We start from the raw sequence: 13,704 nt of genomic DNA on the forward strand, positions 1-13,704 counted from the left end.
TAGCTGAGGATATATTTGCTAAGTCCTATGGGAAATGAATACTTGACCCATCCCAAAGTTTCTCCCTTTCTTAATACTTTAGTTTTTTTAATATACATTTTTATTGATGTCCTTTTGAGTCATGCTTTATCAATTTGTACCATTTGGTTTCAGTTGTTTTGTTTTTGTTCTTTCCATTTACATTTTGTAGTAGTTGTGTTTATTATTATCATGGGCCTGCTTACTTCACTTTATGTCAGTTCCTGTCAAGTCTTACCAGATTTGTCTTTTCTTACAGCACAGTAATATTCCATCACATTTATGTACCACGATCTGTTTAAGTAGTTTTTTTATGTGAATTTCATTCTTTTATATGGCTGCTAATTATTTGCAATTCTTTTGAGATCTTTTGATCATTTGTCTATTAGAGACTGGCTTCTTAATCTTCTTCCTAAAATCCACCATGGAGCCAAACACACAAATATGTGAGTTCACCTTCCACTTCAGAGGCCTCTGGTTCTAGCCCAGGCCTGAGAATTGTGGATGTGTACCAGACTGAAGCAGACTTCCTGGCATCTTAGTCAGACCCAAGGGAGCCCATTGCTTTCTCCTTTGGCTCTCTTGCCCATTTCCTAGTACTCTTCATGAGTACTTTCAACGTTAAAGCAGAAAGAAACAGTAGAGATAAAATCAATTTAAAGAAAGCTTTGCCTTGGTCTTGTGAGTGACAAGATGGTGATCTAGACATTTTCTCTGATCCCCTCCAAAGGGGATCAACTCTCTCCAAAGCAGAATTATGTGCCAAAGGTAGAGCAACTTGAGCTATATCCATAGTCTAAGTCACCCAGAATCCAAAAGAAAGTTTAAAAACCCCACCAAATCTAGGAACTGATGTGTACTGACCCTGAACTTATTCAGCACCACTTCTCCATCTCTCATGCTACTGGCAACTAGTCTGCTAACAGACCTAATGATCCAATATAGGCTTATAGTAAAATACACCCTTATAATCCTTTCTCTCTTTTCAGTATCTTGGAAACTATGGTTTCAGACTGTGGATCATTCAGACCGTGATAGCCTTGGACACAGTCCTTCAGGAGCAAAAGCTTACTAGGGCTGTAACCCAGAAGCACCAGCGCTGCAAAGCCCTGAATTGCTGGTACTGAGGAAAGACTCAACTGCCAGAGCTGAGTTTACTAGGAAAGGATATTCTGCATTTGGGGAGCTATAAGAAAAGAAAAGACTGAAGATTTCAGGGAAGAAGAAAACTCAAAGACCTTGATCATAAGCCAATAAGTCAACTGGAAAAATAATAACTGAAGAAAATATGACCTTCAGGTCTAGTAAACAAGTTCAAAATAGAGCACTGGCCCTGGGAATAGGAAACTCAACTTTCTGAATCAAATCTGGTCTCAGACACTTACCAGTTGTGTAATCCTGGACAGGTCACTGAACCCTCTTTGCCTCAGTTTCCTCTTCTGTAAAATGATTTGGAGAAGGAAATGGCAAACCATTCCAGTATCTTTGCCAAGAAAATCCCAAAAGGGGTCATATTGAACAACTACAAACAAAGTCTACTGCACATGACAGGGAGATAAATGTGGGTCATTTTTCTTCTGGCCTCTTCATTGTAACATTTAGGGGATCACAGACAATATAATCATGTATTTAGAGCTAGAAGGCCTCAGAAGTCATTTGATACTCTTATTTTACAGATGAGGAAAGTAGTCCAGGGAAGCTGGGAGGAAGAGAGGTGACTTGAAGTGACTAAGAATAGTCTTATAGACTTAAAGTGAATAAGTATAGCTTATTAAAATAGGTCAGATTGGAGTTATTCTAATTTCATATCATATGTCTCATTTTGATTCACCCAAATTTAGCATTGATCTTGATAAAATGCTTTCTTAACAAATTAATAACCTATTCACCAAATACCTGATTTGAACATGAATGCCACATCAGTTATGGTATGATCCACTTCATTTTTTAGTGATATAATTTGGTGCTTCCTATTGTTGTGTCTTCCACACTTTTGAAAAAATATTTATGACATACATAGGGATGAGATTTTTGTGTAGTCAAAAGCTTTTGGTTTCTTTTATTCTTTTTTTTTTAGATTTTTCAAGGCAATGGGGTTAAGTGACTTGCCCGAGGCCACACAACTAGGTAATTATTAAGTGTCTGAGGTCAGATTTGAACCCAGGTGCTCCTGACTCCAAGGCCGGTGCTCTATCCATTGCGCCACCTAGCTGCCCCTTTTATTCTTTTTTTTTTTTTTTTAGGTTTTTGCAAGGTAAACGGGGTTAAGTGGCTTGCCCAAGGCCACACAGCTAGGTAATTATTAAGTGTCTGAGACCGTATTTGAACCCAGGTATTCCTGACTCCAGGGCCAGTGCTTTATCCACTACACCACCTAGCTCTCCCCCTTTTATTCTTAATCTTTTTTATTTTTTATTTTTTATTTTTTTAGGTTTTTGCAAGGCAAATAGGGTTAAGTGGCTTGCCCAAGGCCACATAGCTAGGTAATTATTAAGTGTCTGAGACTGGATTTGAACCCAGGTACTCCTGACTCCAAAGCCGGTGCTGTATCCACTACGCCATCTAGCTGCCCCATTATTAATCTTGAAACAAATTTTCCAATATTTTTCACCATCCTCTATTGTCCACTTTTCATTGAAGTCACTGAGTATTAAAGTACATGTTCATTTAATTTAGATCCTATCAAATTCTTCATAGGCTTTCTCTCCTTCTATATCCTCAATACATGTTGATGTATGTCATTTTCAGATACCATGATTTATTCATTCATCTGACATATGAGGGTTTAAATTTTTTTCTTGTAAATAAACTTGCTATGAATATTTTTGTACTAACAATTCCTTTTTTCCTTTTTGATGATATTAATAAAATATAATCCTAGCAATAGAATCTCTGGGTCAAAAAGTATATTGAACTTTGTAACCCTCATTACATATTGCTCAATTGTTCTCCAAAAAGTTTTGCCTGTCTTTAACAATAAAAAGGTATATTTACTTTTGCAACTCTCATGGTATATTGCTCAATTATTCTCCAAAAAGTTTGTCTGTCTTTAGTTCCTTTAATAATAAAGAAGAATACCTATGTTCCCAATGACATGCCAATATTATAATTTCTTTGCTAATTTTGACAACTTAAGGTAATATCAATTATTTCATGATGTACATTTCTCTGATCATAAAGGAAATTTGGTATCTCAGATATCAAAAATTAATATTCCCTCCTTTTAAAAATTGTTTTTGACCTTTGACCATAGTTTCACTGTAGAATGTGTATTTCTTTTATAGTTTTTTTTTATCAATTACTTATAAATTCTGGGTCATTTACCTTTGTCGGAAGTATTTGCTATAAATATTCTTTTCCAGTGGTTTCTTTTTTTTAACTTTAGAAGTATCATGTTTTGTTGCAAAAATTATTTTATCGTATATAAAACCCATTAATTTGTCTCCAATACTTTTCTCAATTGCTCAATTCATAAATACTTATTAAACAGACAGTATGTACCAGTGTCACTATACAAGAGACTGGGGATACAAATACAGTGAAAGAGACAAACCTTCCTCTTAAAGAGTTTACATTCTATTTTGGGAAACAATGAATACACATATTAGTTGTATTATAATACATATGCAGCATAACTATAAAACCCATAGATATAACATATATAAATATTCAAAGTAATTAAATACAAGATAGTTTGTGAGGAGGGGTACTAGTAGTTGTGTGAATCAGGAAAGGCTTCATACAGAAAATAATGCTTGACCTGCCTCTTGAAGAAAGGGAGAAATTCTAAGGTGATAGTGAAGTACAATATCAATGTTTGTGAAATTCTTGTATATGAAGGGGTCCCTGACATCTTTCTGGGCCCCAAGAAATGCCTCAGAAATATAACTTTGATTGGGTGCCTTTGGGTCTGAAAGTAGTCTGACAGGACCCAAATGCTTGACCCTGGGGGTCACAGATATACCATAAATTTGGCTAAGATTCAGAAAGCACCCTTATTAGCCTAATTATCTTACTGTATCTATAAAAATTCCTGTTTCCTCCCAGGACTACCTCCCCTTCCCCAGACACGCCTGGAACCATAAGGCAGTAAATTTCACTCCCTCAAACCTGTGGGAAACCTGTGAATATGTGACTCCTTCTGTCTCAGGAAATATGTTCAGACATAACACAAAGACCTTGACCCTTTCCCACTCTATCTATACTGAAGCATATGTTTATATATGTTTGTAGTAGTATGACAAGAAAATATATCTAACTGCTGTCTTTGCTCCTGTATCCTACTTGCTCTCAGTATCCCTCTCCCCCTTAAAACACTATAAAAACCCTATCCCTTGAACACTCAGGGACAGTCTGATTTGGGTACTCTTCATCCCCGGGAAATAAAGATCTCCAAATTTATCAAATTCTCATCTCCATCTTGCTCTTTGGGTTCAGCTATAGAAAGGAGAGAGATCATTCCAGGTAGGTAGTTCCATTTAAAAATTCATTAAAGAGGGGGTGGCTAGGTGGTGTAGTGGATAAAGCACCAGCCCTGGAGTCAGGCGTACCTCTGGGTTCAAATCCGGTCTCAGACACTTAATAATTACCTAGCTGTATGGCCTTGGGCAAGCCACTTAACCCCGTTTGCCTTGCAAAAAAAAAAAAACTAAAAAAAAATTCAGTAAAGAAAACAATTGTCTTTCCATATTGATAGAAAAAAGAAACGGCAGAATATTTATTTCTCTTCCAATTTTCCTCTGAATTTTTTACATTTAGATCATTGGTGAAGGTATATTTTATTGTATTTTATAAAGTTCTAAACTTTTTTTGGTATTCATCTATCTAATTTTACCCACAAGTTTTTTTAAAATACTAATATCTATTCTCCACAGTTTTTTAAGATGGGTTTGTAAAATTCTAATCTTGATCTTCCATTCTTTTTTAACTATTTCTTTATCTTTTCTAATGTCTCTTATACTTTATACAGTTATAATTATGTAAAATACATTTTTAATTATGGTCTGCATTGGTAGGAGGAATTACCTGAGTGACAGTTTTGTGTGACCTGGACAGAGATAGGGGAAGTAAACAAACTATTGAGGGGATCCAGTCCTTTGGAGTCAAAGCTAAGTTTCAAATTTCCCTAAAATGTAAAGATGACTTTAGAGGTTAGCCAACCTTGAGGTACATAAAGCTGTGACTTAATCTTACAGAAATGCAAAGTACATTCTTAATGGAGACAGGTGTGCCCAGTTCACTGGGTGAAATGTACTGGGTGTGCTGGTTCCTCCTGCTCACTGTCTGCCAAGAGCAATGACACAGGATGGCCAGCAGCTAAGGGAGCAACAGGAACTGATGACAGAGGGAGAGAAGAACAGGAAACAAAAGAAGCTGTAGAGAGGGAGGAATTATTTAAAAGGTAAAAAGTGATGGGGGAACTGGAAATATAGAAAAATGTAGAAAATGCAGACAAACAAGAAATGAGCAAAAAGAAAAGTATAGACTGATGACAGGATTAAAGAAGAGTAGGGAAAGGAAAGAATATATAGAAAAATGGAGATGTAAAAACACAAGGAGGAAAAGGGTCAGGATAATATCAATGAAATGATGGAAGAGAACAGAAAGGAAGAAAAATGAGCTGATCAGGAAGTACAGGACTGGCTTTGAACCTTAAAGATCATTCAGTCCAATACTCTCATTTTTTTAGATGTGGAATTTGAAACCCAAAGAAGTTAGTTAAATGGCAATGTCTCAAAGGTGACAAAGCTGGGATCTAAGCACAGGAACCCAGAGTGCCATCTCTAACACTACTACCACATCTTTTTTTCAATTACAGAGAAAGAAATGGGGACAGGGAGAGAAAAGTGAAGGCTACAGGGATAAAAGAATTGATAGAGTAGGGACTAGACCAATTTCAGTGAAATAGGAAACACAGATGATAAAACTCCCTTAAAAATGCAGGGTGAATCTTCAGATTTTAGAGAGATGCTTTAGAGTGATATTTGCGCAGGGTCAGTATGTGTCAGAGACAAGACCTGTTTGCCCAGAGGCCAGAACTTTATCCCCTAAGCCATCTTGAGTTGGTGAATAAAACAACCAAAGTTTCTCTCTATCCCTAATCATCCCTATCACCTCTATCTATCTTCAGAGTTTTCTCTTCCATCTAATTCCTTTGCCAAGTTCTGAAAGAGAATACGCCCCTACCTGTCCATAGCCAAATTCTTCTGCCGAGCACCTGTGGACTCATAGCAACCCAGGGGCACCAGCTCCACTGGGAAGGCAGAGGCCAGGACTAGATACCACAGCCCTGGGCTGTGTGCCTGACCTGAAAGGACTTTGTTCTAGACTAGAGTTTGAGTTGAATTAAACTGAAACAAGACAGATTTTTATCTCCCAGAAGGAGGCAGAAAGGAAGATTTTAAAGAAATTATTCTTCTTTGGGCAATGTGGGTGAAGAGTGAAGGAACTGAGGAGGAAGTGATTGGTTTTTCCATATTGTTTTTTTTTCTTCCTGCTGGGACCTTTGAATGATTAAGAGATGAGAAGGGAGGGGCAGGTGAGGAGGTTGGCAATGGCCCCTAACTAATCAGCCAATAGCAACAGGCGAGTCATCAGCACACAGGGAAAACATTTGGATGAAAATAAATAAGTCTTTATTGCCCACTCCCAAAGGGGCAGAGTATCTAGCAGGAATCTCATTCCAAGTCTGAGAAAAGAGAGGAGAGAAAAGGCAGGGTGGGGCTGGTGGGAACAGACAAAAGGTACCCAGATGAGAAGATGGTTCAAGGTGAGCTGGCTGAGGCCACAAAGATGTCTTTGTAGCCTTTGATCTCCTTGACCTCCTTGCAACTGACCAGCACTTGAAGTTGCCTGAATCCCTCTTTGGTGGGCAGTAGGTCTATCTCAGCATGAATGGTATCTCCAGACTGTAGGGTGCCCAAACTAAAAATCAGAAAAGGAAGCAGAGACCACCAGTCAGTGTCTTTAAAAAATAGTACTCCTCATTACTAGTGCTTCCCTGGGATTACTTCCTATTTACTCTCTATATAGCTTCCTACATATATATGTATGTATATAGAGGACAGGGACTATTTTTGCCTTTTTTAAAATCCTCCTCACTTAAATGATACATAGAAAACACCTGAAAAATGGGTGTTGACTTGATTTAATTTCCTCTCTTTTTTCACCCTCCTCCTGATTAGACAAGCATGGCATGTCTCCCTCTTCCAGGATAAGATAATGCCATCAGCTCCACTTGAGGTCTATTTACATTCTCAGATGCTGAGATTGAAAACAAAACAGTGAAGAGAGGATCATTCCAGAAAGAAGACAAATACCAAAATTCTTTCTTCATTTAAGAGGGAGAAAAATCCCAGTAGGGAACCCCAGGAAAGATCCTAAGATTTCAATCTGGCAGAATTCCTAGGGACCACCAAACTGCTGCTCCTTTTTTACACTTGAGGAAAGTGAAGTGCATTGAGGTCCTATGACTAATAAAAAGAAAAGCTGGGGTTTGAACCCAGGTCCTTTGACCACAAATACAGGAGCCATTAAATTTGTAAGCTCTTTGAGGGAAGGGGTTGTCTTTTGCCTCTTTGTGTGTCCCCAGTATTTAACACAATGTCTGGCACATGATACTTAATAAATGTTTATTGAATGATTAAGTGTTTTCCCCCTTTAATCCAATGCCTCTCAAAAAAGATCCACTGACTCATAACCCAGCTTTACTTACTTAGTTGTCACCTGTCCTTCAATCAAGCCACTCCCTTCCAGCATCAATATGCAGTCATGAAGGGGTTCATCCTGAGAATTGGTGAAGCTGATGGAGACTTTTAGTTTCTTGTCCACCACTGCACGTCCAAAAACCTATAGAAGGAAAATTTGGAAATGTTTGTGGCCATTATCTCTTTTTTTCAAATCTTATAATGTCCATCCACCACTCCTCACTTATACACTTTGTACCATCCAGGCCCTGTTGTTTAGAAGAGTAAATATTGACTTGAGGGACAATAAAAAACTGAGTGAACCTGTTTTGTATTAAGAGTAAACAAATGTACTATTTTGGGGGTATAAAAATAATGCTATGAACCCACCACTAATAGGACATGTGCTTCTAGTTATTTTTCCAGTAGTGAGGATGAGTTTGTACAGACTCATCCAGTCCTTTACTCTCAGTCTTTTTCATGATCCACAATACATATCCAAAAAGAGCTGAAATTAGGTATAGAATTAACTTTTGCTATGCTATTTGTGAAACTAACCCACCTATATACAGTTCCAGTTGACTCCTTTAGTGTCATCTATGCCATGCTCTGACCAGTAGGGTCAATTATCCCAAACTGTGTTTTGGTTATACTCTGACTTAATCTGAAAATCTGGGATTTCTCCTTTCCATCCATAATTGGGTGGATGCCGATTAAGTGGCCTCTTAGACTGAAATGGTAAATCGAGGCCTCTGTTGTGTGTAGATGGTTCAGAATCAGATTTGAAACATTAAAGAATGTTTTGGAATATAGAGTCAATATATAAATCATCCACAAAATTCCAAATGAATTGCTGACTAGAAGTGAGTATTATTTGTACTATAATCAATATTTCATGGTAACAAGGGTTCTGTGGTTGTTGCTTAATGGTCTTGGCATCAGACTTGTGTCAGTGTTGAGAACTCTGCCATCTGTTCCTCTAATCATGTTGGTTGGCATCATTTGGCCTGGTCACCTATTTATGCCAAGGTAGAAATTGCTTCAGGGCGGTCAAATGATTTAAAGTGCTGGGAAACCATACAAACCTATGTATGAGCTCGGAGAAAGTGGGGAGTTGACATGTTGAATGATTTACTAAGAGAAGAGCCAAGTTTAATACACAAAGATGAATTAGACAGTCTTGTGGAATGGACAGCATGAATTGGCAAGAAAGAAGGAGGAAAAGAAGGGTATTTTGGGGAAAGAGAGGAAAAACATTTCCATAAAAAGTAATGTACATGAGGAAGGCGGGATTCCTGTTTTGGCCCAAGATCCGTCCTTCCTGGCTCTGAACCTCACCTCAATGGTCAGGTGGGGAAGCTCTAGGGAGATGTCTTTGATCACCAGCAGCTTCCTCCTCGTCTGTTCGATTTCCACAACCCCTGACAGGCGGATTACTTTTTCATCACTTATCTTGTTCTTGTAGTGACTGAAGGGCAGGGTTATTGGCAATTCTTTCTCTATATAGAAACCCAAAAGCCATAGCTGAGGAAAATCAATGAGACTTTAGAGTGTATGTCTCAGCATGAAATAGCTTTGTTTCTCTCCTTGAGTTGGCTATAATATGTAGTTACCAGAATATAAACATGCCAAGGGCAAGAACCATGTCTGATTTATTCTCTGTTAGTTGTATGTTTCACATCATAGGCACTTAATAAATATTTATTGAATAAATGAATAAAATAGGTTATGTGTGTTTTAAGCATATCTCATAATATATGCATGCATACCACATGTATCCTGGCAATCACATACTACATGTTGGCATGTATAGACCAGAATCCTAGAAATACAGAATTTTTGGCTTTAAAAGGGACCTTAGTGGCTATCCAATCTGACCAGTACTTGAAAAGAATGCCCATTATTGCCAAGTAAATGATCATCCAGCTTCTCCCAGAAGATTTCCAATGAAGAGGGTCCCTCAACCTCCCAAAGCAACTGATTCCACGTTTTTTTTTTAGGTTTTTGCAAGGCAAATGGGGTTAAGTGGCTTGCCCAAGGCCACACAGCTAGGTAATTATTAAGTGTCTGAGACCAGATTTGAACCCAGGTACTCTTGACTCCAGGGCCAATGCTCTATCCACTGCACCACCTAGACGCCTCATGATTCCACTTTTTTTGATAGCTCTAATGGTTAAGACATTTTTCTTGATGTCAAGCCTTAATTTGCCTATTTGAACTTCCATATTCCTGGTTTTACTCCCTGAAATCATCTTTCTTTCCCATAATAGCCCATAAAATACTTGAACATCACTATCATGCACCTGAGTTTTCTTTTCTCCAAGCAAATATCCCTAGTTCCTACGGCTAATCCTCATATGGCATAGACAGCATCATGGACAGGTAGGTGGCACAATGGGTAGAAGTACTTGACCTGGAGTCAGGAAGACTTGAGTTCAAATATGGTCTCAGATCAGCTGTGTAACCTGGTTAAGTCATTTAATCCTGTTTGCCTCGGTTTCCTTATCTGTAAAATGAACTAAAGAAGGAAAATGGCAAACCATTGCAGTATGTTTGCCAAGAAAATACCAATTCAGGGTCACAAAAAGTTGGACATAACTGAAATGACTTAACAATGACAACAACAACAACAACAACAACATCTTGTCTGCCCTCTTTAAGATATTCTATTACTGTCCTTCCTATATCACTGAATCTAGAAACTGAATCCAATATTGTAGAGGTATCAAATCAGGGTAGAGAACAGAAACTAAACTTATCCTCAGAAACTAAACTCTCTTCAGGAAACCCAAGAAGGAGTGAGATGTATTGGCTGCTCCATCACATTGCTGGGGGTATGTCAGAAAGTCATTCTATAGATCCTGGACCTGTGATTCAAATACCTTGTACAAGTCTCTATATGTCACCCATTCTTCTATGGCTCTAAGGCACCCCATGTATATCTGGGTTCAACCTTCTAAGGCAAACACTCTTAGTTTTTTCCCCTGGGCAGCCTCTACCTCTCAGGCCCTTCTAATCCACAGCAAGTGGACCCTTCCTGGGGTCTCTCCTCATACTCACCCTCCCCCTGGACCAGGCTGAAGCTCAACTGGTCCCTCCAGAGAGAGGCCTGGGCATTGCCCCCATGGAGTATGGCTTGGGCATTAAGCCACACATGCAGCAGGAGCTGTTTTATTCCCGTCTCTGAGCCCTGAAGTCTCCTGGCCCTCAACAAAAATGCTAAGTCCTGGCCCCACTCAGGGGTCCTGGCCAGTTTGAGCTGCAGATAGACAGGTTTTTGCTGGAACCAGGCTGTCCGCATCCTTTCTACGTAGGGGTAAGAAGATCCAGTGGAACCCAGCAATATCCGAGAAGCCTTCATGAACACAGACCGTTCCTCTGCAGATCCTGTAGGGAAAAAGGAGAAGAGAAAGATGCTGGTGGAAATTTTGCTAAGGACCCACCAGTTCAGGTTCTCCCCTGCCTATTAAAGAACCCTAGAACCTCTCCTCCTTCCCTCCTGTCTCTGAAATTATCTGAAACCCCAGCAGCCTCTTAAAATTGAACATAAATGCCCAATCCTCTCAACAGGCTCCCCATCTCAGAATTTGGGAACTTCAGACCATTGGGTGCTGGTCAGTGTTTAACAACCATCTCTCTAGAAAACAAAAAATAAATAAACAAAAACAGCAATATGCTTGACATACTTTCAAGTTTATTCTGCAATTAACATTTTCTTTATCACTTTCTTAGTTCTGGATAGCTATTGAAGAAATGTTTTGCATGACTGCACATATATAAGCTATATGAAATTGCTTTCCTTCTCAATGAGAGGAGTGAGGGATGAGGAGGAGGAAGAAAATTTGGGGTTCAAAATTTAAAAGCAAACAAAACAAAAAACAAATGTTAAAATGTTTTTGTATGTAATTGGAGAAGAAAATAAAATATTAAATCATTAAAAAACACAATAAATCAAGCCCTGATTTATAGAATTGGTTGATTTCTAAGGTATAAATGTTCACACTAAAATACTATGAGAGATTGAAAAGGGCTGGCTCCAATACACTCTTGACTCCATCTCTTCTTCCCTGGGCTCATTCACTCAGACTTAACCTCTATTAACCAGCAGTTGCCTTCTTTGACTTTAAGCCATCTTCTGAGTGACAGATAATCCATGGCTTAACAAACTCTACATCTTAGGTTACCATGATAGTTGAAAAATGTCATTGTAGCCTCTAGTATTTTCAACAATTTTGAGATGGTAAAATGTAAAGGTGCAGGTTGAATTTTACATAGATAGCTAAAAATCGTGTGCATCCTAATGGGCATTCAAAATGCCATATTGATTCAATTTTTAATGATTATGATCATTATTTTCTTAATATTAGAACTTTCCTGTATCCCTGGTATAAATCTAAATTTAATTACAAGGAATGATTTTTTAAATTTTTATTTAAAGCAGTGGGATTAAATGACTTGCCTAAGGTCACAGAGCTAGGCAATTATTAAGTGTCTGAGGCCACATTTGAACTATGATCCTCCTGACTCCAAGCCACCTAAGGTGCCCCTAAGGAATGATTTTTAAAAATAATTTGTTGTAGCCTTTTTGTGAGCATTTAAAAATCTATTTCTCTCTAATCTTGATGATTTCCTCTTTTGTTCTTAATTTGGCTTTATTTATTGGCTTTCTAATTTTTCTGAATGCATATTCAAAAAGAAAAAAATAAAAACAAGGGAGAGAAAAGTGAATCTATCTATATGAAATATCTGTAGATGTTCCATTTAAAACAAAAAGAAAATGTAAACAGTCTATGTATCTACAAACAGTCTATGTATTAGCTACAAAATAGCTGATTTTAATCTAAGGAAATCTTGCAAAATCTTTAATTCTACTCATTTCCTAGATTGATACATTTATTCTTTTTGCATTGCCATTATTCTCCCTCCAAAGAAAGCAAACTAATCAAACTAAAGCCATGGGGTCTATGATTTCCTCTTAGTTATATTTTATCTCAAAAATTGATTTTATACAAGCCTATAATCTGATAGAAGGAAGCTTGATATACTATAAATTTCCAACTGGCACTAGTAATGCCAGTAGATCAATTCTAGCAATACAAGGGGAAAATAGCCCTAAAAGGAGATTTAGTTTTCTAAAAAATCCTAAGTAATGAATGGGTCAAAGATCAGGCCTAAGAAATGATTAATAACTATGTGAAAAAAACTGATAATAAGAAGACATCATCAAAATTTCAGGGAAGCAGATAAAACAGTATATAAAGTAATAACTGTTTTCCCCAATATATTAAAAAATGTAGTAGATTCATACTGATTCTGCAAAAAAATACCAGACAAAGGAACCAGGTAAGGAAGGATTGCTTAGCTCACTCTTCCCCTTTTTCTTTTTTCCCCTACTCCTGAGGCATACTGCTTAGAGCTAACACAAGTTGAGCTCCTCCCTAGGCCTGTAAATTCAGCCTAGTGGTAGTTTAGAGTCTGGTGGAAGAGAAGAAAGTAAGAGGGAAGAATCTTGAACTACTAGGGAGTTCCTATGAGATATGGGTTGAATGACCTTCAATTTTGGTCTGTCAGCCCCCAGGCAAATCCCTCAAAGACTGAAATGCAGAAAAGGTACTCATCTTTATTGATAAATGAAATTCTTCACTGGAAAATCCCTATATATAGATCTGGTGAAAAGTTATAAAGTTATAAATAAACATAATTATAATATAACAATTAATATATTATATAAAATATATGTAAATAGAATAATTACCATAAATTTTATAGTATAAATTATATATTATTATAACATATTATGACAATATGTTAAATAGAATTATTTTATTATGATTATAAATATACTCATAATTATGTGATACATTTATATAAAATAATTCTATATAATAATATAAATCATTATACTATAAAAGGTTATACTATATACTATATAATAAATACAATAATTATCATTATAAATAGTTATATTACAAATTATAAACATAAATTGCTTCACATAGAA

At 37.2% G+C, this 13,704-nt stretch overlaps 1 protein-coding gene across 1 annotated transcript in view; it reads right to left on the reverse strand.

The window, feature by feature from the left end:
• Positions 1–6,729: 6,729 nt before the first annotated feature.
• The window catches only part of TGM7 (transglutaminase 7), a 33,556-nt gene continuing 26,581 nt past the window's right edge, over positions 6,730–13,704 (reverse strand). Inside the window, exons 10-13 of the mRNA XM_074236266.1 lie at positions 10,764–11,090; positions 9,042–9,202; positions 7,733–7,866; positions 6,730–6,942 (exon numbers count right to left, since the gene is read on the reverse strand). Of these exons, the coding sequence (XP_074092367.1) occupies positions 6,783–6,942; positions 7,733–7,866; positions 9,042–9,202; positions 10,764–11,090 (782 nt within the window). The 3' untranslated portion in view covers positions 6,730–6,782. The remainder of the gene's footprint in view (positions 6,943–7,732; positions 7,867–9,041; positions 9,203–10,763; positions 11,091–13,704) is intronic.

This window comes from Macrotis lagotis, chromosome 4, assembly GCF_037893015.1.
Source record: "Macrotis lagotis isolate mMagLag1 chromosome 4, bilby.v1.9.chrom.fasta, whole genome shotgun sequence".
Classification (NCBI taxonomy): Eukaryota; Metazoa; Chordata; class Mammalia; order Peramelemorphia; family Peramelidae; genus Macrotis; species Macrotis lagotis.